The sequence below is a fragment of the Gobius niger genome (genome assembly GCF_951799975.1).
Source record: "Gobius niger genome assembly, chromosome: 12".
NCBI classification, from domain to species: domain Eukaryota; kingdom Metazoa; phylum Chordata; class Actinopteri; order Gobiiformes; family Gobiidae; genus Gobius; species Gobius niger.
In genome coordinates, this window is record NC_136863.1 from 34,679,759 (window position 1) to 34,707,552 (window position 27,794).

The following is a 27,794-nucleotide window of genomic DNA, read 5'->3' on the forward strand; positions in this document are numbered from 1 at the left end:
ACTTTTACACTCACGATTAAAATAAATAAACACTTATCCCACTGTTTTTGAACCACTGAAAGAAATTCCCTTCTATTCTGATTTCGTGATGTTGCTTTCGACAATTAAAAAGGTACAGTAGGTCTTCAAAATCCTCCTCAAAACCAGTCCAAGAAGCAGTGTCTCTTTTCAGTAACAAGTTCAACCCGCAACCATCATAGTCCTATGACATCTTTTAAAAAAAACGATTGGCGTTTTGGTGTTCCGCGTTTGTCCGTTTTTGGTCCCTCCGTCCCCCGTGTTTGGTCACAGGGTCTCGTACATGCGGAGGGTGCGTTCCAGTTGCTGCGTGACCCTCTGGTAGAAGGCGATCTGCTCTTGGAGGTAGGCCTGCATCATCTCCTTGAAGTCCACCTCTCGCCTCTGGTGGAAGTGGCTCATTTCGGCCTGCAGCGCGAAGCCCACCGTTCGGCAGCGCTTCCGGATGCCGTCCGACTCGTTCTGGTCCATTTTCCCCTCGTCGCTCATCCGCTGGGACTCCTTCACCTTCGCAAACGCCCCTGGGAGGACAGAGAGAGAGATGGCGTGAGTAAACGGTCTGGCTTTCAAGTAATATCAAGGTCGGAGCAAAGGCAACACTGGGATGGAAATCTATTGCATTACTGAGGCTTAAAAACATGATTCTGGGTACCTCAGCATTCATACTTTACATTTATAACTTGACTTAACATGACAGTATGAAAGACAGTTTAGTGTGAAAGGAGGTTAAGAATGTGTGTCAGTGTTTTTGTTATGTTGTGCTTTGTTCTGATGCCAAACTTGTCCCACGGTGCAAGACAAATCAACCTGTGGCACTAAAGAAGCTGCCTGAACCTGAACATGAGACCACTAACTGCAGGAGGGTCTGGGGTTCAATTCTTGAACCTTTCTGTGTGGAGTTTCCATGTTTCTCTCCCCACCGGGGTTTCCTCCGGGGGCTCCAATTTCTCCCATCAACCAAAAACATGCACAATAGTTTAATCTTCCAGTCACTTGATTCTGACCTTTAGCCTGGCTCAACATCTGGAGATGCGGTCGCCCACTCTTATCTGCCGTCCAGCGCATCGAAGGAAGGGGCAAATGCAGAGGACACATTTCCCTGAGGCAGGTGTGGGAGAGTTTGTGTGGTGTAGGGCAGGTTTTCTTCATTGTGAAAGGACCAAGGGCCGGACCCTCCAATTGTAGGACCAAGGCAAGTTTATTTATACCACTCATTTCACACAAGGCAACTCAATGCGCCAAAGTGCAGTGTCATTTTCTACAAATGCCAACGTTGTCCATCATATATGGCCTAACTGGGCAAGGCAAGGAACGGACAGTATTTTTCACATTTTTACTTTACGAGGCATTCGATCTTTGATTTGTGTAATAATATTCCCCAAAATCATCTCGAGAGTCGGAGATTCTCTGATGGAGAGCCGGTTTCACTGACCTTGCCCAACAGGGACAACAAAGTACTCGTTAGCCTTAACTGTCAGAGCCAAGCTGCAACTTTAACCCCGAGGCTATGTGAGCTCTTTACTGTACATATACAGTGTGTTATGTGCTTTTCATAAATTGGTTGTGTTACATCATGTGTTAAGTATTTGTCCTAGACCAGTGACCTCATGGAACAAGACTATGAAGTCATGAAAAAGCAGCTCGATTCTTTTTCAAGAGAACATGTCAAACCAGCCTTGGGTGAACTTAGGTGTTTGAAGACATTTAAAAATATAAACAGGCAACATTGCTACTATTTATGCTGCATGATAATGTGTTTGTGTGGTCGTATGAATAACACAGAAAGGACTGAGTGTGATCTGATTTACCACTTGTGGAATGTTCTTTTGGATGTTTTGAGAAAACGCAGAACACACTGGCTGATTACTGAGTTTTATCTGAAAGAGAATTTGTAAATTTACCCGCATTTAATGATGAATGTAGAAGCAAATCGTTGTCCGCCTGAGTGGTTTCTGTGGTTACAAGTTCTGTGTGTCCTGTGTGTCAACATTGAGAGTAACAAAGCCATGTGGAGAGGTTTAAGTTTCAGAGTGTTCAGTAAAACCATAACCGTTAATGTTGATGTTAATAAGACAGTCACAGGCTGACAACAGGAAACACTCCTCTTCAGTGATGTGGGGGAGACTGTGCTGCAAAGTTGTAAATGCCAAAGTTTTTGAGGGAAAAACATAAACTTCACTAAACGTAATGCGATAAAAGCTGTAACTCTTTTGCATTTTTATTGCACGGCTTGGACTCGGAGGGCAATTTGTCATAAATACTGAAAAGCAACACGCCAACATTTACTCAAATAAAGAAGCAGTAGTGACGTAACCTTTCCACAGAAATCTCTGCTTTTACACGGTCGGGCCGAGGGCTTTACAAGTCGCACCACACAATCCCTTTTTGTTTGAGCGCATACCAAACGTCCACTTCATGCAAACGAGACGCGACCGCAATGGGCCAGACTGGTCTCACATCACTTCAGAAAACCTGGCAACCCAATGGAAAACTACCAGACTCTGAAATACAACATCCTGACGATCACTGTATGGATTACATTTAGAGATCCTCAGTGAGTCCATTTTGTGTGTTTGTGACAGAGATGTGGCAGTTCTTCCATGACCCGTAACATGTTCTCTCCAGATATCAGCAATTACACTAAAACAGGGCTCTACAACTTTTATTCTTCCCCAAACTTTAATACAAACACTTCTTCTGATTTGAGGACACTTGTGCACAATGATCTTAGGCATCACATGGACGCTGTACACAGGTGACATTAGAACACATAGTAAGAACATTTGTGGGCTGTACAGAATGTGTAGAGCCATATTTTGACATCAGGGCCGTGACTGGCCCGCAGGCCAGACTTTGGGCATGTCTGATTTAGGTTAAGAAATAGGTCAACATAGTCTGTTTTTTGCTTTGTTTACAATATATGATATGTCATATATTGTAAACATTGATTGACTGAGATCATAATCTTCTCCCTCCTCCAGGAGCTTTTTGAACACAGGAAAAGTCAGGATAACCTCCGAGGAACTGCTATTTTCAAAAAAGCAAAAGCTAAAAAGAATAAAAAGAGTGGATGTGTTTCTGTAAGAGGTGTTAATCTGTGGAAGATGAGTTAAAACAGTCCCAAACAGTCAAAGCTTCAAAAAGTTGTTTAAAGCTACTAAAATTCAAGAATATATAAGCTTAGGATGAATAAAGTAAGAAAAATAAATAAAAATAATAATAATGACATGATTTAGTTTCAACTAAATTAACTTGAAACAAATGTATGTAACATATTTGTTGGAATATTGAAATTTATGATACATGCTTATTTCTCTTCTGTTTGACACTTGATATTGTTCATTATTAATGTTTGTGTTTTGTTTTTCTCTGGTGAAGTCTGTAAACTGGATGTTATAAGTTTTCACTTCAGCCTAAACCCTTTCGGTCGTGTTGTTCACAAAGAATTGGAAATGTATTTGCGTTTAAAGGAATGAACTGACCGAATAAACTACTACTACTAATATACTTTGAAGTGACAAGAATACATTTACTCTCCAACAACACAAAGTCAGGTACCACAGCTTTAATAATGATCAACAGCCAATGGTGACACACTGAGGTTAAGGCGCTTTGTTGGTCATTATACAACAACTGTACAACAAAACCTGTCCTCTGCATTTGACCCATCCTTCGATGCCGCTGAGGCAACTCCAGCCACAGACCCAGATCCAGATGTGGAGCCAGGCAGAATCACCTGGAGGATTCACCTATTGCACATGTTTTTAGTGGTAGGGGAAACCGGAGTACGAGGAGGAAACCTACGTAAACACAGGGAGAACGTGCAAACTCCACACAGAAAGGCCCCGTCCAGGTGGGACTCGAACTCGGGACCTTCTGGCTGTGAACAGCTGCTGCTCTGCCGTGCCTCCCTAAGAGCACCTGGTTTGTAGGAAAAATGAATTGTTAGGTAAATGGCACTAGAGTTTAAATACTAACTGGAACCGTTAAGAACCAAAGAGAAAAACTGAAATAAAACAATGTAGATTAATCTGAGGGATCTCAAAGTGATGATTGGTTTTGCCATGTCCCCCAGCCCTAGTTAGGGGTATACAGTAACTGTCGCAGTACTGTTATCAGCAGCTGTCAGAGGAGCTACACATGGAGTGCCATTGGTTACAGTATAAGGCGTAAATACTGTTGGGTAATAATGTCTTTCATATTGAGCAAAGTAGTTTGAAGTAACACGTAAAGCCTCTGAGGCCGCCCTCCACCTACACATTTCCCACATTACTCACAGACCGACGGGCTGATAACGGGAAAAGAAGTCGGTTAAACAAGACTGGTCTAAACAAGCACAGTTTCACGTCTCTAGGTTTGTGTTGGCGACTTGGCAGGAGTCTGGGAAAGCATTAAGCACTTAGAGGAGAGAGCAGAGACTGGCAGTGCGGCGGGTATGGAGCTGACCTACATCTCTCTTTTCCTCATGAGAACAGACTTTGCATCACCACATTTCACAGTGGCACCAAAAATATGTGAACGCGAGAGAAAAAAACAAAAGGGCAACGGCAATAACTCTCAATCAGCTGAGCTCTTTACACAGACAAATGAAATGACCACGACTAAAATACACTTTCAAAAATGTTCAGTTGGTTTCATGTAATGTAAACTTTAAAGTAAGACCTCCAAGACAACCACCCCCTCTTACAGGAAACAGCTGCTGCAGATCGCAACATTCATCATTATTCATTCATTATTACTGTAAAACGTCAACTATTGTTTCAACTCCAAAAAATAATTCCAAGGAATGTCGAGAAATCTTGTTGATTCATTATGAAACAGTGAAAGTATGTAGTCAAACTGTTAAAGGAATAGGCCACCGATTTTCCAGACTGAGATATGTTCTTACCTGAGCTGTGACGAGTTCTTTAGGACCTGTCTGATCTTCAGTCACGTAAACACAGCGCAGACGGCGTTAGCATTTAGCCTCTCCCTCTCTCCTCTATAGCTCCAAAACAGGTCAAGATAGAAGCTACCAAGCTCTTCCACGTTTTCCCTATTTAAATATGGTTACGTGAAGTGTTCCACTACAAAGTATAATTACACACAATTAAACTATGTGGATTTTCTAAGCGGATAAAAGGGGAACTATGTTGTAAGGCGTAATAATACCAGGAGTAGTTTGGCATCCGCGCAGTAAAGTGAAGATTACTGCGCGGATTTCAAACTACTCCTGGTATTATTATATATACCTGTTTTGGAGCTATAGAGGAGAGAGGGAGAGGCTAAATGCTAACGCCGTCTGCGCTGTGTTTACGTGACTGAAGATCAGACAGGTCCTAAAGAACTTGTCTATGCTATCTAACATATCTCAGTATGGAAAAACGGTGGCCTGTTCCTTTAAATTGTTGGGAGCAATTGTTTTTTTCTGTGTAAATGTTTTCTGGACCACCAATCCACAGCCTCTTAACACCTGCTTGCCCTGCATCAGGAGTCTGCAGAGTCTCGATCCGTGCCAGGTTCAAAGCGGACTTAAAGGACAGCTTCATCCACCAGGCTGTCTGGAAGCTAAGCTCTGCCGTTCCCGCCCTGGGCCGCACCCACAGCCTGTCATTCCCAGCCCTATCAGCCTTCCCTTGCGTGAGGCTGTGACCGCCGCTCGGCTGGCGGTGTGGAGAGTCACCAGATTTGTTTATCTTGCCCGACCAGACGGACTACCGCGTGTTTTCATGAGCGGAGACGACCAGAGATTAGAGCTTTTTCAAGTGTGACAGGTTCATGGGGCTGAGCCAGAGAGAGAGAGATATCCACCGGGAACTGAAGCAGATAAACAGTTACTATGGGGACTAGTCCTGGTTTCAGACTGGTTTAGTCCTGTAGTAACAAAGGCAGTCAACTGTACTTGGTTATTTTATTTGAAGACGTTTCACCTTTCTTCAGGCATCGGTTTATTCATGGTCAGTAATGAAGTAAATGAAGTACTTAAAGCGGTACTAAGTAACTTGTTAACCTTAATAAGTCCTTCTCGTAGTCCCTCTGGGGGTAATACAAGTGTTAATGGGATGATTGGGGGTCTTTCATCTCCCCCTGGTGTCTCTGGCCAGAAAACCACAATTGCAACTTCGCTGCCAACAGGTCGGTGTCACCAACACATAGCATAACACACTAATAGAATCACGAAGAAGAAGCTAACAGGCTAACGGGCAAAGCTAACTGTGGGCTAGCTCCACTTAAACAGTATTTACAGCTAAGTTTCAGTGAAAAATATGATCTCCATTGTGTAACATGTACAATATCCGTCTCTTCCTTTGTCTTTTCTGTCAGCGTAGTATTTACTCTGCAAGACAATTAATGAGTAAAAATAACACCTGCAGTGGCGCTTATGGCCTCCAGGGGCATGAGTTACTTAGTACTGCTTTAAGTACTGTACTTGAGTAGAGTATTTGAGGATCTACTTCCAGAGTATTTTTGTTCCAAACGTATTACCTTTCCTCCACTACATTTCTATAAAGGCTCCATGTGTTTTTGTTCACACTCCAGTAGGTGGCGCTGTCAATGCCACGGAGTCAACAACAAGGAAGAAGGTTTGTCCCCATGGTGTTGCCGTACAGAGGAGGAATTCAGGCACAATTTTGAAGTTACAAAGTTATTAATCTGCCTTTACTAGTGTGTGAAACCCAGCTTTGCAGAGCACTCGCAGTCTCCCATTCAAACCAGGAAGTGTCTCTGTGTTGCTGAGAGTCTGACTTTCTGTGCAGCTGCCAGGAGCATGACTGAACTATGGAAGCACTAAGTGGACAAAACAACACAAACTCAAAAGGCAAACAACTCTCCCCACAAGGGGGCAGTGCAGTTATTTGTCCTAACACTTATTAAAACAGATTTGTACTTTCTACTTTGAATACTTCAGATACTTCAGTGCTTTCACTTAAGTAATAATTTGACTGATTAACTTACTAATACTTACTCAAGTAATGTAATCAAGTATTTTGACCTCCACCATTACTAACTTCTGGGACGGCACTTGCGGTGAAGAGTCTGACAGACACTGCACTGAATGGGGGAAAAGCACAGAGGGAAAGAATGCTGTCCTCTCAGAGACTGAACTAAGGCATTTCCCACACAGTCACAAGGGTCAAAGGTCACTGAAGTCTGCCTTTACCTCACATTAGCCCTGTTCCAGAGCCTGCTGTTCCTGTACAGGTCACATCACAGATCAGCTCATTACATATGGGAAACTCATGGATGTGCCCCCGTGCTGCTCTAACTGCAGACGGTAAAGTCCCTCAGCCAATATCTACCAGAGTGATTAATAACTACAGCTAACGTTTAAAGCAACAATGACCCCATGTTAACAGTGCAGCATTCAATGTGGGTCAGACAAGAGACTATTACCATGTTTCTGATCTTAGAAGTGAGTCATCCTGGTCATCTGGGTGCATGTTTTGCAGTCACGGCTCATTAAAGCGTCCGTCCTGTTAAACCCAGAGAGGAGTCAATAAACTGGAGTGCATCCTCTTGAGCAGGAGCCAGTTTGTGTAAATCTGACCTGAGCAGACAACAGCAACTCTCAGCAAAACTCTGACATGAGAGAGACGCAGAAAAAACACTGACCTTATATAGCACAGTCAGCAACATATAAAGGTTCATCAGCTTCCTTACGCTCTTTCATATTAACATCAATTATTAAGTAGAAGGCAATACATTCTCTGGCAGATTTTCTTATAAGGCGGCACAATAAAACACCTTGCGTTTTTTGTGTGTGTTATTTTCAATATTATTTGCTAGTTTGGATTACAATTCACATTTGATTCTTAGTGCACATTTTAAACTAGTTTAGAAGAATTCCCATATGAGACATCACCGCTCTGAGCATGTGTGGAGACGTCTACCCAAAAAAGTTTGAAGATTTTATGATAAACCAAATACTTTACCCTTATTTTGTCACTTTCAGGACACATTATATTACCTAAGCCTTTGTCGTTTATCTCTTGAAATTACGACTTTGTTTTTGATTACCAAGAATTGTGCTGCTTTAATTTGCTGCAATATGGAAGGAAGCGGGAGCGTATCACCCTGTGCCAGCCTCACTCCACTGGCTCCATTGGCAGGATTGATTTTAAGAGATTTCGATGCTTGTATTTAAAGTCTGAGCTAATGTCTGTTTCTCCCCAGTCAGATCAGGGAGGTCTGCTAATCAGCTGCTCTTGAACGGGCCCAGATCTGCTTTAAAGGCGCAAGGACATGGGGCTTTTGGGGTGGCTGCAGAACCCCCCAAGACTTTATAAAACTGCTCTACAAAAATCTGTTTGCGAAGGTCGTTTGATTCAAGTTGAGCTGCATTGTCCTTGTTACAATTCTTTATTTACTTTACATTGTTGTCATTGTGTCTATGTTGTTTATCTCTGACGAAAGAAAGAAAGAAAGAAAGAAAGAAAGAAAGAAAGAAAGAAAGGAATGAAGGAAGGAAGGAAGGAAGACAGAAAGAAAGAAAGAAAGAAAGAAAGAAAGAAAGAAAGACAGACAGACAGACAGACAGACAGACAGACAGACAGACAGACAGACAGAAAGAAAGAAAGGAATGAAGGAAGGAAGGAAGACAGAAAGAAAGAAAGAAAGAAAGAAAGAAAGAAAGAAAGAAAGACAGACAGACAGACAGACAGACAGACAGACAGACAGACAGACAGAAAGAGAAAGAAAGAAAGAAAGAAAGAAAGAAAGAAAGAAAGAAAGAAAGAAAGAAAGAAAGAAAGAAAGAAAGAAAGAAAGAAAGAAAGAAAGAAAGAAAGAAAGAAAGAAAGAAAGAAACTGCAGCCCGTAACAAAGTCCCCCACCTCTTGTTGCCTCACAATAATCTTATTTTGTCAGTGGGGCGTGGACAGAAACCGAGCCAATCTGTCAAAGCCCTGGTATGCACTGTATGACCTCACCGCTGCTCCCAAACCACTGAACGTGTTGCCCCACCAACCTCCCTAAAGACACTCTGAGAGACGAGGGGGAGAAACGGCCAGCGATCGGATGACAACATAATGCGCCCGAGTTCGGGAAAAGAAAATATCTGACGACTCGAACATTTCTATTTCCATTACAAGACGGGGGAAGAAGAAATGCACTGGATCGGTCACGAAAAACAAGCAAACTGGCCATTGAAGGAGTTGGAGTTGCGAAAGAATGAGACGTGTGGCCTCCGTTACCTTACAAAAGCAATAAACAGCGGCATTTTTCACTCCGGACAAATGGGCCTTGTCACCACAAACACTGGAGCTGACGTCAGTGTCAAGCACAGCCCTGAACTCTGTCAGATAAACCGGAGAAAAGGGAGGAACGAAGGGCAATAGAGCGGATGAGCTGTGGGGGAAATGCAGAACCACAATGGAAATACAAATTAGTAATACAATGTATAATTTGTATCACTGAATTATGAGTTGTTATCCCGAGACTGACCAGAAAGGATGGAGGGACAAAGTCAAGGACACCAGAGGAACACGGTGATGGAAGTAGTGAAAGAGGACCTGGAGTGTCAGAAAAGAAGATGCCGAGTACAGATATTGATTTGGAGATAAAACGTTTTCTCAAATGTACTCGACATGAAAGCCCGGCGCACAGCGAGGCATCTGTATAAATATCTCCCACTGGTGCAACAACAGGGACTCGTAACGAACACTGCCATGTTGCAACTCACATCTCAGACATCTTTGTACTTGTTTACCAGCGGAAAGAGCAACTGTCATCCCACAACAAAGACCTCTGGCTCTCAGATCGCTGCGTTTCATGACAGAAGAGCTGCGGCACGGTTTAATATGCGACATACTTGGAAGACAAACACACATGAAGGCAGATGATCAAAGCTGGTCAGTTGAATAGGGGATGTAAAGCATTATGGATTTTAGCTTTCATTTTACTTTAAACACACAGCTTTCACCCTGAGCTGTCCTGTCCAATGAAGCCGGAAAAAATCCTTTTAAAAAACTACTTTACGTGATAAAGTCCTGTTCTGTTCCTGTTTTTCTTCTTTTTTTTTTACCGATATTCAGTATTGATAGCCGATGGAAGCATTTTCAGAGTATCGCGTTAGATTTAAAAACTGAACCGGGTCCGATCCCCCAAAAGGTGGCCGTGAAAACCGCAATGCTATCGCTAAGCTAGGCTGCTATCGCTAATCTGCTGCTTACATCTGCGTCTTGAAAACTCACTGAGTGCGATCAGCACCTGCTAAATTTTGCAGTGCTGTCATTTAGCTTTTACAGAGGACTCAGAAACTCCGACAGAATCCAGTCCAAAAGCAGAGATGACAGAGCGCACTTTAACGACATAATAATTACCCACGGGGTCCTCGTGCTCAGGTCTTTAACAGGTCCTGAACACAAAGAGACTTTTAGAAGCATAAAGAGTCCAAACTATAATATCTGCTGCTGTTGTTTTGTGAAGGGGCTGAAAATCCTGCAATTTTAATACTGTTTTTGTTTGAATGCCCACTTTAGCCTTTAAAATACCCAACATTGCCTTTTAATTTAAAATTCAAAGCTATAAATCAAAAGCACGTTTATAAAAAGGCCTGTAATAGACACGAACTGGTAAAACGATTGTAATATCCAATAGGGCTACAATGTGTAAGGGATAATGTATAGAACCTTCAGGGCGAAACAAGACCCCTCCCCTTATTTTCCCGATAATGACCAGCGTTCTATACATTATCCCGCTTATTATACGGCCATTTGCCAACTGAACACACACAACATTAACTTCGTACACTTTTACGAAGTCGAAAGGTTTATTTAATGACTTCAGCGACAAATAGTTCCTAAAAGTTTGCGCGTTGCTCGGCAACGTTTGGCTAGGCTAGAAGCAGCAAGGCTAGCAGCTAGCCTAGCTACTTAGCTGAAGGCGCAGTTGGAGGAATGGTGGTGAATCTCTGGGTAAGTTGAAAGTCAGACTCACGCTAACTTCACGAGCGATTCCCCGACTTCTCTCTCAGTGACGGGACAGATAGTGTCACTACTACGTACGTGTGGAGTGATATGAAAGCACCGACTCTGTTGCCATTGGCAGCGTCATTATTTTTCTCAGAGGTCCTTTATCAGAAAATAATGACCGGGAGAACGTTGGGAAATCCCATTCAAATCAACGGAGCTTCTGCTTACGTTGTGAAGAGCCGTATAATAAATGGATATAATATAGAAAATAAAGCATTAATGCATTGTATAAAAATATAATAATACAAAAATCACTATCGGATCAGTATCGGCCGGCATGAAGTGTCAAAATAGCTTAAAAAAGCAGATCTGGGCATCCCTACAAACACTCACAATGACCCGACTTTGACTTGATTTATCAGTGTGTGTGATAAGTACATTTATGGTCTGCCAGAGTGAGAGTGATTCCATAGCTCACTTTTTCCCAGTGGGAAGTACAACACAAAAGTAGGCTTCAATTCATATAATTCATCTTTGGACCAGTGGACAAACGCTCTCACCACTGACCCCAGTATGTGTGACTGACATCACCTGTTACACTTCTGTGGATCAGCTTGACAGCAGCCTTTCTTCTGGTTCATCATATCACATACTACACACATACTACACACATACTACACACATACTACACACATACTACACACATACTACACACATACTACACACACAGCCGTACCAGTCGAGTACCATTATCTGTTCCACCGCTGCAAGTCCAAGGGAAAAGTGAGCTTCAAGAATGCACATCGAGGTCAGCAGGACTTGGCAGACATGTTTAAAACAGTCCTTAAAAGCCTCCAGCAAAAGACACAAACACGGAAACCCCACTGCTGAGTAAGCGAACAGGCAGCGTGTTTACAGTCAGATAAAAGGCACGAGTTTGTGCCCTGTGAAGAATGCGACTGTGCCCATGCGCAACGAGGCTCACGTCTCCCTATGGAGCTAACGTTACACAATGACTGGGTTCTTCATTACTTCAGAGACAAGGAATGTCCATAACAAGAAAAACACATGTAAAACAGGAAGAAATTAGGCACTGACAAGTACAGAAAAACAACAGAATTAGTAGTTGGGACCCCAGGCCAAACGCACAATAACACTCGCTGAAGTCGGCTAGTTGTTGCTAAGTTAGCCCGGTTGTTTAATGGGTTGTTATGGACCGAAGTAAAGGGTGTTTCTTTCTCATAGAAATAAAAAGAAGAAGCGGCATTAGCTCCAAAGGTATGCGGACATTTAGCAAGCCGGCTTTTCAGAGTTTGTTCAATGTATTTTTCCTACAGCCGTTAGCCTTTAGCCATTACACATCGCAAATTATGGCAGATTCCGATGTTTTCAGCTGTTGTCAAAGCCTGGTTAGAAATCATTTGTGAATGTACTGACACTTTTTCGATTTTACTTCAAGAATTAGCGTTTAGTTTAGTTTATTTAAGTCAGGACAATGTGCAGTTACATTTAAAAAAATGGCTGCATCAGATTTAGCACGATGCTAATTTCCATCTGTCGTCCTACACAATTAAAATTACGTAAGTGAGTTAAAATTACAAAACAAGGGGCAATTTACATATGAAGATTACATAACAAAAGACAGTCAATACAATATAAAAAGGCAGTTTATAAACAAAGTGCAATATGCATATAGTAAAGAGTGGTCTCTGAGCTAAATGCTAGTGTTCGGTTTCTGCTTTTTTGGGGTCGGACCAATGTTAATGACATATTAAGTCCTAGGGGTGGATTCAAGATGAACCATGAAAATGTTACTTTGCTGAAATGTCCTTCAATGTATTCCCAGTTTTTTACTTACAAAAAGGCATCTTCGGGTCTCAATTGGAGGAAAACCACACAGAATTCCAAGATCCATTGAGTGAGTGCTTTTTCCCCCCGCACGTTTTAACCTTCGATTGACACGAGCAGAGGAACCAGTCCAGCAGCTGGCAGGTCCAGCGCGTCGGTTTGTGGCTCCTCACTGAAATTGCTTGGCTGGTCTAAATGTGGTGAGGAAATTCCCCTGTTTTCACTAAACGGTTGCAAATTGTGCCACTCCGTTTACCAGAACTGGCACCAAAACATCAGCCAAAAAAAAATCTAATTGTTTTGCAGAAAATTGGGTTGACTAAGACTGAAATTGACCTATAAAGAGACTAATCAATGTCTGTGTGAAGATGAAATTGGTTAGTTGGAAAGAACAAAACAATATCCTTGAGTGCAAGCTTAACATCATCTCTACCCTGTGCTGACCAGGAGAATTCCATAAGCAAACATCTGGTCATAGTTTTGCTCCACCTTGTGTCCGATCAGCTCCCTCTGCTCAGCTTTTATAACGCCTGTTCTCGTTTTCGGTGATTCTTCTTCACACAAAAACTGTTTATTATTAAGAAATGACTGGAGTTTACACAAATGGCTCAATAACAGGTTTGTATCCGCGTTGTTTGAATCCCCACAGGCGCTTCTCTGTTTGGGATTATGTCAAATGATTTATGACTCGGCATGTTTTTATTATTGAACAGATGTAGTCCTTCTGGGCCAGTTTTTGTCCAACAACTTCAATAAACAATGCACGGTCACAAGAGTTTCGAAGCTGCGATGAGAGCCGGCTAAACAGAAGGTGCAGAATCAAAGCTTCAGTAAGGTGAGTTATACATTTAAGAGGATTTAGAAAAGTGTTATTTTCCTAAGATCAAAGGAACCCATTGTGGTAGTCAGTCATTAACTTTAAAGGGACTATACAGAGTCTAAACATGTTAAAACTTAGTATTTTCCTCCCCCTACATGTTCCAGCCATGTCCTAATGTGTAGAAGACCCAGACCTGTTCATCACATCTGCCTCTAAAATCCTGCACTGTCACTCAAAAAGGTGTTAATTCGGGTCTGAAGTGCCGTCATGCACGAGCTTAATATAGAAGCTGCAGTTACACGTATGACCTGAGGGGGCAGCAGGGGCGGACTGGCCTTATGTCCATTCTGGAAGAGCACAGAAGGGCCACCGGCTCTAGGGCCAGTCTCAATGTTCTCCTCTTATCCCCCGCCTTAACCAAGCTTTACCTCAATCTAAAAGCTTAAAAGAAAAGCATCAAAATAGCGACGAGGATGAAAACGGAACAAAAATGTGCCGGAAAAGCAACAAGAAACGTGACAAAAAAGCAACGATAAAACGCTATGAAAAACCAACTACAAAGCAACAAAAAACCACAAAAAGTGAAGAAAAAAAAACATGACAAAAACATGACAAAGCAATGAAGAAAAGCAATGAAAAACCAACAAAATAGCCATAATAACATAACAAAAACACAAGACAGTGACGAATACACAACAAATACACACACAAAACAAAACACAAAAAAGTGGCGAAAAATGTGACGAAAATGCGGCGACGTGACAAAAAGTTTCAATCACTTTTGTAGGTCTTAGCTTTCAAATCAGGCATTACACTGTTGCTCTTCGGGGGCCCGGCTGGTCAGAGTCCAGGTCTGTTGTTCAGTCCCAGTCCGCCCCTGGGTGGCAGTAGTGAGTATAACATGACCAACTTGCATCTAGTCTCTTTAAGCTTCGTACTGGCACAGCATTAACAAAGAAAAGCTGAAAACGTTTAGCTTCACCTCTAACATTAATGATCTGCCTCTCCTCTTATGCCACAGTTCATGAAAACAATGCACATGTTCTCAAACTTTTTACACCAAGTGCCACCTCGGCCTCTCTGGAATCGCCCATATATGGTCATGTTTGAAAACAGTTAAGGGGGAAAACAATTTGGAGATAAATCTTTCTCTAATTATTCAAAAACTACTTTAACAAATGCTGAAATATGAATATAGTTTCTACTAAATAAAGATACAAAGACATGGAGAGGAGCACAGTGGTTCAACAGCCCATAAATACATATAATGCTAACTTGATGCTACATGTTAGCATCGGGCTAATGCTAACTGCTAGCTAGTGTTAGCTACGACTGCCGTTTGTTCACTTCTGCTGAACAATCTGCTGTGAGAAAATATCCATATGGGCCTGATTTACACTTTATTTATGTGATAAATAAGTTCATATTCCACCAGAAAATGGCAATAAATGGAAAATTGAGTTTCTCTAAAGATTCGATTTTCCCCCTCGGCGAAGCCACGCCCCCTATGACGAGACACCGTCTGTATCTACATCATGTCTTAACGTCCTTGTTTATAATTACTGCTAATCCCACTGTTTGAATGAGAGGCCCAGACCACCTCGCCTGAGAGTAAACCTCTGAATGAGCTAATAATTAAAACCTATTGAGGAGTAAGTAAGTAAGGGGTACGGCACAGGCTTGGCGTTTCCATGGCAGCCGCTCCACTTGGCAGACGCCCACATACGCCGGGCTCAAATCTTCACTCCTGATTCACTGAAGAGACTTGATACTGTCTAATCACTGCGAAAACAAGCCAAAACTAACAGACTGCGGCACCGATCTCAGCACATTTACACATCCAGGCGACGGGAAGTAAATCTAAAACCGGACACGCGCGGCTCATGTTCAGCCAAAAAAGAGAGATTCTGCAGCGGCTGGTTTGATTCCAAGAGAAAGATTCAGCTTTGCCGTCGCAGTCAGCCACGAGATATTCGCTGACTGCTGCTTACACAATAAACTCAATTGGTTTACTCATATATATCATCACCACTTACTGTACCTCCCAGCCTTGTAATTAAACTGGATTTGTTTGCATGTAATAGTTATCAGACGTACAATGGCTTTGGGGAGCTGTAAAGCCCAAGCAAGAACCAACACATGCAGCAGTAAACGTCCACTGTCTACATAGTGATGGTTTAAAAGGCCGCCTCGGTCACTCCAAAGCCCCGACAGTGAGTGAGGGGGCTTTGAGCTGGCATTTGCAAAGATTTACGGGCGAGAGACAGTCGCTATAGACGGCAGTACTGGCCTGGAAATATCGCGCCGTATACACGATATGGGTTAATTGCAAGCAGGTTTTTCGTGACTAAAGCAATGCATGGAATTTTTATTGAAGGCGTAAAGAGCGTGTAAAAAGCCATGTGGAGAAAACAGAGGAGCAACGCTATTGTTTTGTCCAAACACATAATCAAAACAGTGTAGTAGAGATAGGAAGTCAGGCCATTTCTCCCCTCCCTTTATTCTATTGCAACATTGCACTTTCGCTTAGGGAAATGTTTCTTATTTTAGGAGACTCTTCATTATGCAACCACCACAACAACATGAAAAAGAATGTCTGCTTTTGCGATGTACAAAAGGACAGAGTGATTTTCATTCCACTGCTCGTCAGACTGTTCCCAAACCAGCGTTTTGAATCACGTTTGTTCAAAATGTGGCCTGTTTGCTATGGCAACACCGTTACACTGAGTGACATTTGGTGAAAACATTTCCTGCGCCTCCCCTCCGTCCTGATGTGGTCTCCATGTGCGCCTGTCCAGAGCGGAGTGGGGCGGGCGGGCGGGCTGGAGGTGTCCCGAAAGAGCAGGCTCTGTATCTCAGTATAAGGCTCTGCTCCGGGGCGGCCGGGGGGAAAGATAACACTGCACTTTTATGAATACATTTATGACAAAAATGAGTCACGGTTAGGTTCAAATGCAGGTTTTAGAATGGTTTGGCACACATGTCTTTACAACACCATGTTATACTAGTTTTGTTTGTTAAGGGGAGACACTACAGGCAAAACTCAACTTTCAGTTTTCAGGTTTTGGGCCAAATTGGTCTCTGAACATATAAGCTTTCACTCGGAAACAGAACATATGCCTAATCTTCACAATAACATGTTTAAATATTGCGCTGATTCAATGTTCCCCCATAGACTTATATGGGAGAACACAATTTCAAGGGCCTTTTTCTCCAAACACATTTTTCTGTCATTGTGGCGACACTATGTCCACGTCAGTCGGACCTAAAGACTTTTCCAGCCTTGGACTGAACAATATTTGGAAGATTTTTTCAGAGGGATTTTTTATTATTTAATCCCTTAAGCCCCATTTATTGAGTTTTGAATGTCAAAAAATGAGGCGAAAATTTAATTTTTACAATTTTTTCCACTAAAAAGAAATCCTAAATCCGCTCTGAGAAAGTCCTGGCAGCTCATTTATCAATAAAATGAAACCATAAGTTTGAATGTAGCTCTGTCCATTATTCAGATTTCGTCGCCAAAAAAATGGGAAATTTGGGGCATTTTAGGCATAAAACACCTTGTTCTTATGAAAAGATAAAATGACAGAAAACTTGCCATGTATCTTTTCTCACATTTATGCCAGTGATCGACAGCAACAGTTTCAAATTGATATCTGTAAATATACATGTTTTCCCTGTTCACCTGCAGTGTCTCGCCTTAAATCAACATATTAATAGGGATGTAACGATGCACTCGATTCGATTTTCTATTTTAAGTTATTTCACAAAATGAATACGACTCATTTCATAGCTGTTGTCTCAGAGCTTTACAGTACAAGAATAACTACATGATATAAAAATGAACTGATCATTTTGACTGTGTCTTTTCTTACGTCTGCATCTGTCCTTGTATCAGACTGTAACGATTTTTCATACATCGATCCACATTTCAAGCAGTTTGAATAGATTTTAAACACATTTTTGATGAATTGTTACAGTCCTACATTTTATACATGATTGTGGCTCATAAACCTGCATTAGCGCAGTTTAGCTTGAACTTGTTTACCTTAATAAATCCTGTCCGTCGTCCCTCTGGAGGTGATACAAGTGTTAATGATTTGTCTTTCAGCTCACCCTGTTGTCTCTGCCAGAAAACCACAACTGCAACTTTCCCTGCACCGGGTCGGAGGCGCAACACACACTAATGGAATCACGAAGAAGAAGCTAACAGGCTAGCAGGCAAAGCTAACTGCAGGCTAGCAAACCTTTAGCAGTATTTACAGCCAAGTTTGAGTGAAAACAATCTTCTCCATTGTGTCATTCTGTAGTATTTACTCTCACGGAGAACATGCTACGACACCTGCAGTGGCGCTTATGGCCTCTAGGGGCGCGAGTGACTTAGTTCTGCTTTAATATTGCATGTTCTAGAACCTACAATAATGTACATGGAAAAGGCATTTAATGAGTCTTCGATTCTTGTGCGCCCTCTACTGGCAGTTTGGTAAAAACAAAATTCAAGCCAGCATTTCTAGCCAACAGCCTGTTAACAAATCAATGAACTGTAATGAACACATGTAAGTACTCAGCACAGCCAGGAACGGGTCCAATGAGGTTTATGGACAGTGAGAAATGTGAAAGACACTTTTAAGCTCTTCCTATTAAGCATTGCCAAATAATCCCTGAGTTTGGCTGCAGGAGGCTGTGGCGGCAACTATGGGCCTTGGGCAGGGTACACTGAGCAGCACATTCAAGTGTTGTTTGCAGAGCATAGGTTCACCAAAATGCTTTATTTTTGATAACTAATAATAGCATTACGGTTTTCTAGCAGGCATTGGGAGGAGGGTGTTCAATATTGAGATCTAAAACGTCCAGCGAGGCAGATCCTGGAGAAAACAATGTGAACTTGATCCAGTGAGCGTCATATTTCCAGACACGGCTCGGCTCCTGGACCCGCAGTGTGGGGCGGGGCGGTTTCACTCCTTTGTGTTGCAGCTCGAGCGTGCGTTGTCCCAGATTAGAGTCTGGGGTTGCCAGGTACAAACAACAATAAGTCTCTATGAAGCAGGTCTCACAACAACACAGTTTAAACGCCGGCACCAAATCTTCATAACCAGCAGTTTCTCATGAGGGAAACACAAAGTCTGTCATCCAGGATCTTAGAAATGTACCATTAACAAACCACATACGTTAAAGGCTAACCCTAAGGCACATGTAGCTACAACAAAACAAGAGTTATCTTCACTATGACACATTGAATCCTTGAAGGAGAAAAGATCAAAGCAGCGCAGAAATCAGGTCAGCGATTCTGGATGCACACGCCAATACATATTTGTGAGATTACCCTGATCTTTCCTCTCTTAAAACGCCTCGTATGTGATGAGGACCACATGCATTCAGCCGGCCCACATTCCTGCAGCTCATATGCTCACTGGGATCACACTCAAAACCTGCTCCTATAAAACAAGAATACACAAGAGGTTTCAATCTGTGGTGGGCATTAACAAAAACTATGATATGAGGGATTCTCCTGCGTGGAACTGGTCTTACTAAACAAACTTGTTCCTGGATGGCTGATTTTAGACTTTGGTCAGTGTTATGCAATTTCTCCATCTGTGAGATCAATAAAGTACCATCTCTCATCTCTAGTCCATGGATTATAGCTTGATTTTGACTTGTTAAAAACTGATGAAGACCGGCTAAGTCCTGGTTAATTCCACTTGAGGCCCACATTATGTCAAAACAAGACAAAAATGTAACTAAATGAGGAAACTTTTACAAATGTGATGTTGCGACATATTGTGGCTTCTTCCGATACGGGTATTGCAACACCTTAATATCGCGATAATGTTTTCGTTGTGATAAACAGCTCTACTGGAAAGGATTTAAATTAGGCACATTTTATCCACTCCGATGTTGAACTAAATCAGTTCAAGAAGACTTATTGAAATGCTAATTAAACACAAGTCTTGCCAAAGAGGACCTCGACAAAGCATTCAAACCACAACTCACCCTTGATTAAGCCTAACCCAGATTATAATCCTGATAAAACTGTGATGAACACATAAAGCCGCCTGGTGTGAGGTGGACTGCGGCGCTCGGAGGGAGGAGTGCGCGCCGGAAAGGCCAGATCAAACCTCTGAGTGTCCGGAGTGTTGCTACAGCTGCACTGGATTGAAGGGAACACGCTCACATCAAGGGGAGCAAACTGCACCGGGGGGAGGACGCACAGGAGGTGGAGGATCTGAAAACAAAGCTCCTGACACCGGCGGTATCTCCGGGCCAGGGCCGCTGTGATGGGAACCTACACTGAAATAATATGACGATCTTAAAGTCGGTATGTGGCACAGAGTGTGAGCCAATCAAGGGTCAGAAGGCGGGACTGGAATCAGAAAGCCCGTAGATGTGGAGGTTCTGTTAGAGGATGGATTAGGATTAGAAATGAGGATCTCAGGGACTGATTATGATGCACAAGTATTGAGATGACGTAACGTTACAACCTGGCAACAGATGCACGTTTGAGAGGAAATGTTTCTGCATAAGTGAAACCAGAGGGGGGGGAGTGGCCAAATGATTCACTCAACTAGAGTAACGTTACTTTAAAATAATCTTACTCAACTAGAAGGAAAAAGTGGCCCAAATAATCACTCAAGTAAAAAAAAAGAAAAGAAACTGAAAATTGTAATGTTTCCGGAGAAAATGCCGTAAAAAAAAGAAATTATTAAGAATGAAGCAAAACAAAACAGAATTGTATTAGATTTATATTCACCTTATTCAGCCCCGCCCACTTTTGTGGTCCAAGCATTTCCGCTCAGTCTAAGCACTTCCTGTGAGCGGGGATTTCAACAGATTAATAGATACGTTTGGCTGATCACATAGGTATTTTCACGAGCTTTCTGTTGTGACTCTGCATTGACAGTCTGGCTGTGAGGTTCTGTAACAATATATTTACACAGTGGGATGCTGGAAATGTCACATTTTACATCAATATCACTGATTAAAGCCAATGTCAGCTCGAGTTTGACCTGCAGTCTGGCCATGAACACCAGATGGCGCCATATAAAGATTTACTCAAAGTGTAAGGAGTAACTAGTTTCATTCCTCTAGTAGGAATTAGTACGACTATAATATTACTCAAGTAGAGGTAAAAAGTGTTGATAAAGCTACATTAAGAAGTACTTCAAAAAGTTACTGTAGTACATGTACTGGAGTAAATGTAACAGAGTACTACCTGCATCTGCAACTAAATAATCGCCTGTATTGGATCGACCACTGGCCGACCTGTAACTGTCGTTTAACCAGACACTAATGTGACTCTTAATTTAGTCACTCCCTTATTCCCTGTGACCCCATAATAACATTAACCATAACAACCCCTTTAATCTCACTGATACAATGCTCTGTGGGTGGACTGACGTTCTGCTCTCATTTCCACATTGGGGTGGAGTCCTGGTTCCCTGTTGTTCCTCTGACCTCTGCCTGCTGTAATGAGGCCCAGCTGTTTGAAGTAGATAGTGCTGTTTACCCACTGCCCACTCTCTTCATCCAGCACCGCTGATATGACCACACTAAATGTTTGTCAAAGACTCGGTGCAGATGCCAGAAGACCAGCGCTCACACCGCGAACAACAGTGACCGGAGATAAGAGTTTGACCCAAAAGACCTCCAGAGAACGAGCGCTCCGCTGTGGGAGTCTGGAAATCAGCCTGGGTGAACACAACCAGGGCGGCTGCAGTGAGACAGACCTGGTCACCTTCTGGGTTAAAGATGAAAACAACATGCTCAAACTAATCCACAAAATGGGCGGTATGTTTGTGATTGTCCATATATGGTCATGTTCAAAGCAGCCAGGGGGGGGAAACAGAGGGGGAAAGTTAAGAAAATACTTCCCATTTCTCCACCATTACTTTAACAAATGCTGAACTATGAATATATTTTTCTCCTAAATTAAATAAGATATACATGGCGAGAAGTAAAGTGGTTCAACAGTCCATAAATACTTAACAAAGTAACAATGCTAACCCGGAAGCTAGCAAAGCAAATGTTAGCTCGATGCTATGTTCACTGACGAGTGTGGATTTCGCTCCTACTGAACAATTGACTCTGTGCATAACTTAAAGTCATAACAACGTCCCCCAAGAAGTGACTTCCTGTTTCGATCCAGCACCAAAATAAAAGCACACAGCTTATTCATTAGTTCATTAGTTTCACTTTCTTTACTAACTAACTATTAACAGACAAAGACTTCAAATGTGTGGATTTCATTATATCCTTGTAATGTTGCTGAACTAATCAATGAGACGAGCTGTGTGCTTTTATTTTGGCGTGCTGGATCGAAGCAGGAAGTCACTTCTTGGGGGACGTTGTAATGATTTGAAGTTATGCACAGAGTCAATTTGCGGTGGAAAAACGTGACCATATTGACCCGATTTTGGCTTGACTTTAATGGTATGTGATAAATGTGTTTATGGTCCGCCAGAAAACGGCTAAAAAAAGTTTCATCAGTTGTGATTCTCATGAGAGGATTTCTCACGGCCCTTGTGTGATGCGTCTGTATCTAAACCACTGCTGTGGCCGTGTTATCGCTCATTTAGGAGGAAAATGACCCTTCTATTCTTCAATCTATTCATTCAACAAATGCTTCCTGTGGTAAGTCCCTGTCTCTCTCTCTCTCTCTCTCTCCCTGTCTCTCTCTCTCTCTCTGTCTCTCTCTCTCTGCTTGTAAGTCCCTGTCTCTCTCTCTTTCTCTCTCTCTCTCTCTCTCTCTCTCTCTCTCGGTCTCTCTCTCTCTCGGTCTCTCTCTCTCTCTGTCTCTCTCTCTGCCTGTAAGTTCCTCTCTCTCTCTCTCTCTCGGTCGGTCTCTCTCTCTGTCTCTCTCTCTCTCTCTCTCTGTCTCTCTCTCTCTCTCTCTCGGTCGGTCTCTCTCTCTGTCTCTCTCTCTCTCTCTCTCTCTCTCTGTCTCTCTCTCTCTCTCTCGGTCGGTCTCTGTCTCTGTCTCTCTCTCTCTCTCTCTCTCTCTCTGTCTCTCTCTCTCTCTCTCTCTCTCTCTCTGTCTCTCTCTCTCTCTGTCTCTCTCTCTCTCTGTCTCTCTCTCTCTCGGTCGGTGCTACTGTGAGATTGTGCCTCTGTCGTCGCAGCTGCTGATACTGGAACAGGCTCTTCCACTTCACTCCAGAGGGAGCGTCAGGTTCATTTCCACAGAGTCACAAACTCTCAAAGCTGTCGTTGTTGAAACACACAGAGACAGAGACAGAGAGAGAGACAGAGACAGAGACAGGAGCAGGTTTAACATGCTTGATCAGAGCAAATATTACTAATGAGTGTAGGTGAAGAGTTCATATGATTATAGTGCCATCTTAGTATCAGCTAGAGTTGGCAGCAGAATTTAGTTTTCTGCTTTAGTAATACTTTTGTTCTAAAACCTTCTTCCACACGAATATAAGCTGTCCAGTCCTGATTTGACCTCGACCTCACCCTGATGGTTCTTGGAAGGTCTAATGTTTTATGAGGTGGCACTTGGGTGAACATGAACCACACTTTAGATGCAAATAGATGGAGGTAAGCGTTGAATCGCCATAAAAAATGTTAAGTACATTTACATACATTCAAATCGCATCAATATTGTCCAACATTTCAACAAGAGCCAGCTTAATCAGTAGCACAAACACAAAGATCATCTCCGGCTGCTAATAATGAAGAGAATCCAGCGACTATGGGCCTTGGGTGGGGCACATCCTGGACCAGTTAGTCACAGGGGCAAGACTGATACAGTATGAAGAGAGTAAACCGGACACTCTAATGTAGATTCATTCGTTAAGTTACAGCATATTCGGTTTGACAAACATGTACCAGTACGAGCATGTACAATAGGGGTGTTACGTCCGTTTACTGTGAGAAGAAACACAGACTTACCCAAAAAAGTAGTGAAAACAGTTGAGTTCATATGTTCAGATGACAATACTTCCATCTTTATTTGTTTAATATTAAACCCATTCCCTGCCTCCATAGTTCCCCCCGACCAGTACAATAGGAGTCTGTGTGTGTTGACAAAAGCAGGGGAGCACAACCTCTCTCGCCCCGAGCCAGAACACTGACCTAATATTTCTCTGTGACAAATGCTAAAACTCACAGCAGCACAAAGCGTTTTTCTGATCCAGACCGAGAGGCTGGAGGCACTGTGACCTTATATGTCACGTCCATGCATTAAACATGTCGGTATGTGAAATCTGGTTAAAAATCTATTGAATTAACACCGTATTTACACTGTATTTGAACTGACTTTACTGACTTTATTATGAGCTGGATAAACTGCTTATTGGATGCTGTTTAATGCCACACAGTCTTCCTGTTGGTGAAGCTGGGGGCGTGTGGTTCCACAGTGGGAAACCATGAAAAGACACAACTCTTTGTACACATTTATTATCTAAAGGTCATCATGTCTTCAGAAGTGGAAGTACCTGTGTAGCAAATTGTAAGATATAAGCGCAGACAGCTGGATAAGACCTCACACTAATGATGGCTAAAACGTCAAACATTGAACCTGACGTGGGAGTGGGAGGGGCCCCGGCGTGGGGTTTGTGCATTTCCTCCATGGGTTTCCTCCTTGTACTCTGGACTAACTCTCCCCATAAAAACATGCACTGTAGGTGATCTTAACCTATTATGAGGTAATATTTATAGCAGGTAGCACATGACTTCCTCTTCCACTTTTCACTAAAGGCCATAACCTTTTAAAGGTCCTGTACACAACATTCTTTTACACTTGTAGTGTAATAACTCATCTCAGTGAAGAATGGAGATTCATGAATGCGTGAGAAAAGTTAGGATTGAGTTGGGACACAACTAACAACTTAAAGGGACTATACAGATTTAAAAATGTTGAGATTAAGTATTTACCTCCACCCTACATGTTCCTCCATGTCCTAATGTGTAGAATGAGCTCAGACCTGTTCTCCACAACTGCCTCTACAACCCTGCACTGTCACTCAGAAAGGTGTTAATGGGCTTCATACACAGTGACCCCGCGTGATTCCGCCTGGACAGTGAAACCAACACTGTCCTTCGTGTCCACTATCCCATTAAATATGAGCAGGTCCCATAGAAATGAAGCGATAGCTCAAGATCTGGTAAAGGACAGAGAGTAAAAGTGCAGATGTGACGGAGCAGGTTAGAAAATATTACGTGAGACGTAACGACTTCACTGGAGGAAACTCTGTGTTCATAACGGTGGATGTTTCTGCCTTGAGGCTAACGTGGCTAACGTGGCTAACGTGGCTAACGTGGCTAACGTGGCTAACGCGGCTAACGTGGCTAACGCGGCTAACGTGGCTAACGTGGCTAACGTGGCTAACGTGGCTAACGTGGCTAACAAAATAAAAAATTAAAACTAGCGCAAAGTTTTGAACTAACCTGCACAAAAAAAGAGAAGACGTGACGTGGGGAAACTGTGCAGATACTGCAGCCCATTCAGGTCCGAAGTGCCGTCATGCACAAGCTTAATATAGCAACTGCAGTTACGCGTAAGACCTGAGGTGGCAGCAGTGAGTATAAAAATGACCAACTTGCATCTAGCTCCTTTAAAAGGTGCATCATGTAACTTTGTTTACGGAAAACAAATTGATGTTTGTGCGTATTTGACCTTTTTGTGACCCAGCGACTGAATGGTTAGTTTGATGCTTTTACTTTCCATTCCAACCATGAAGTCACTAAGAGGTAAAATACACACTTATATCCACATTAAAAGTTACATATTGCTGCCTTTAAACTTGTGCTCTTTCTATCATCATAGGAAACAAAACAAAACACAACTATAACAAAACTAATCCGCTGACCCCTTTGTTGTCCAAACCTGCCCACAGATGTGTTCAAAGAGTCAACGTGTGCCCAGCGCTCTGAAGAAAAGACAATAATGTTGGGAGTTGTGCCCAAACCAGGCTTTGTGTTGAAGGTTTTGACAAGAGAGTTGTGTTGGTGGTTGGAGGTTTTGTACAATGTAATTTAATCTGATGAATGAAATAAAAAGTTTATGTTGTGATGTCATCAGAAAGTCATAGCTGTGTTTATGTCTCTGAAACAGTACCTTTCTGCAGGTGGATGATGTCCGGGAAGTTGGCGAGCAGGCCCTGGTACAGCGACAGCTTGTCCAGCATTTGGAAGAGGTCATACTTTGGCTGCTCCGCGAACATCTCCCCGATGTTCTCGTAGGTGCGTCCCGTGTGCGAGATGGCGTTGTTGAGGGCGTCCGAGCCGTGGGGAGGGTCCAACGAAAACGAGTGACTTACGGACTGGAAGGCATTGCCCAGTCTCTGAAACTCCTTCCTAAATCCACCCAGGTGCTTCCGAACCAGCTCCGAGGCCACGTGCGTGAGCTGCAAAACGCTGTCGTCCATTTTTTTGGCAAAGGCTTTGAAAGTGTCCACTCTCTCCTCCACGTCCTGCAAGTCCTGATGCTCGTTGGGGATTTGGAGGGTCAGCATGAAGTGGGCGCCGACCATCTCGTCCTTCTCAGCTCGCCTTTTGCCCAACTTCCACTGCTTGTCATCCGCACACATCAGAAAGTGCTCGAAGCCCTCGTATTGGGCCAGTACAGGGTGACTCGTCATGTGGTTCATCCACAGGACAAGCCGTCTTTTGCGCTTCTCGATAAAGTCCTCCTCGAACCGTCCCGTCGCCTGCTTCTCGGGCAAGTGCGGGACAGAAATCACAGTGAATTTGCTCAAAAGCCGGTTGTAAAGCCAGTCAAAGTGTTTGTACCGTCTGTAAACGGGACCTCCCGTGTGGGTGGGGGTGACCCGGTACGATATGTATGTTTTAATGCCCTTAAACTTGGTCTGTTTCGTCGGGTCCTCTATGGAGCATGAAAAGGGATTGGGGTTGTCTTTCCAGCGTGGGCCGAGGGGGCCCATTTCAATGGTATAGGACTCTGCTATCTTGGCCATCATGGGGACGTCCCCCAAAACAAAGGCCTCCACCCCGGATCGGACAAAACTGGAAAACCTGTTCAAGTTCCTCCCCACCATGCTGCCTTTCCTGGCACTGGAGATGCTGTCCTGGCGCTCCATGGGGGGCTTGGAGCGATAGTGCACATTGGGGTTGCTGGAGTTGGAGACAGGGCTCTGGTGCGCATGCCCATTGGCTCCCGGGCCCCTCGGATGATTGCTATGATCGATTTCCTCCACCACAGTCGACCGATCGTCCCAGTCGTCCCAGTCGTCGTAATCGTCGTCGTCGTAGCTGTAGCTCTGCTGCAGGTGCGCGCTGCTGGAGTTCTGCGTGTGGAAATAGGGCGAGGAGGAGTCGTTCCCCAGAGATCCGGCCGGGCTGATGGAGTTGTCCGTCACGTTGGAGTTGGAGCGAGTCCGTAGAATCTCCACATAGGACGCGGGGAAGAGCCCCCTCTGCCCTCTGCTGTTCTCCCCCTGGAACCATCCGTCCACCGAGTTCTCATCGAAAATCACCACCTCCTCGTTCTCCTGGATGCTGATTTCTTCTTTGTTTTCGCTCTGAAAGGTGTAAATGGCTTTAGCTTTCACGGACATCTTGACACTCGGTCCTAAAGTCTCGCATCTATTGTGCCCAGATTTACTCTTTCAGTGCATGATGTGCTGGAAACACCTCTGACACGCGCTCACTGTGAGATTAAAGCTCCCTATCGAGTTACATGGCAGCTGCTCGGGTCAGGTGCTCAAAACAAAACAATAACTTATGGAACATTAATATTCAAACCCACAAAGCATGTGTTGGAAGCGTCATACATGTAACATGACCCGGGCATCCTCTTGTCATTAACTACTGGGTTAGTGCAACTTTACGCATCGTAACAACCGCCTCCCTAAGACGTGACGGAAACAACAGGTTGGCAAACAAAGCTGCCGAATCAAAAACAGCCTCGGAATAATCCATGAAAGAAGCCAAAGCTACGCGCAGTTCCCTCGCGCCGCGCGTCGCTCCGCGTTCCCGTGCGTAAAGATGATCCTCGACGCGGATATTTCCAAGACAAAGTGTGCTGGCGTGACGATGTGCAGCCCGTGAGCAACGCTATTCCCCCGGACTGAAACTCGCTGCGTTTTCCTGGTAAACAGGTCCGCGCGCATCTTCCCTCCTCGGTCCTCCCTCCGCGAAGTGAAACCCAGAGAAGGCGAGATCCAAAAGGCAAAACATGGAGAGTCAGAAACCCAGAGCAGGAGCCGTTCAGTGCGGTTTGCTTCTGCTGCTGAGGCTGAACAAAGTAACTCTTT

General features: G+C 43.4%; 1 protein-coding gene across 1 annotated transcript; it reads right to left on the reverse strand.

The window, feature by feature from the left end:
* On the reverse strand, positions 1 to 27,097 carry snx33 (sorting nexin 33). Its single transcript, XM_079567394.1, has 2 exons — positions 25,637 to 27,097; positions 1 to 539 (listed from the first exon to the last, which is right to left on the reverse strand). The coding sequence occupies exons 1-2, from the start codon at positions 27,093 to 27,095 to the stop codon at positions 286 to 288; spliced, it is 1,713 nt and encodes a 570-aa protein (XP_079423520.1). The 5' UTR covers positions 27,096 to 27,097; the 3' UTR covers positions 1 to 285.
* Positions 27,098 to 27,794: the final 697 nt, after the last annotated feature.

Coding starts and splice junctions, on each gene's coding strand:
- snx33 (XM_079567394.1), bottom strand. CDS start 27,095: ATGTCCGTGAAAGCTAAAGCCATTTACACCTTTCAGAGCGAAAACAAA. Junction 540..25,636: donor CATCATCCACCTGCAGAAAG/GTACTGTTTCAG, acceptor CTGTCCTCCCAG/GGGCGTTTGCGAAGGTGAAG.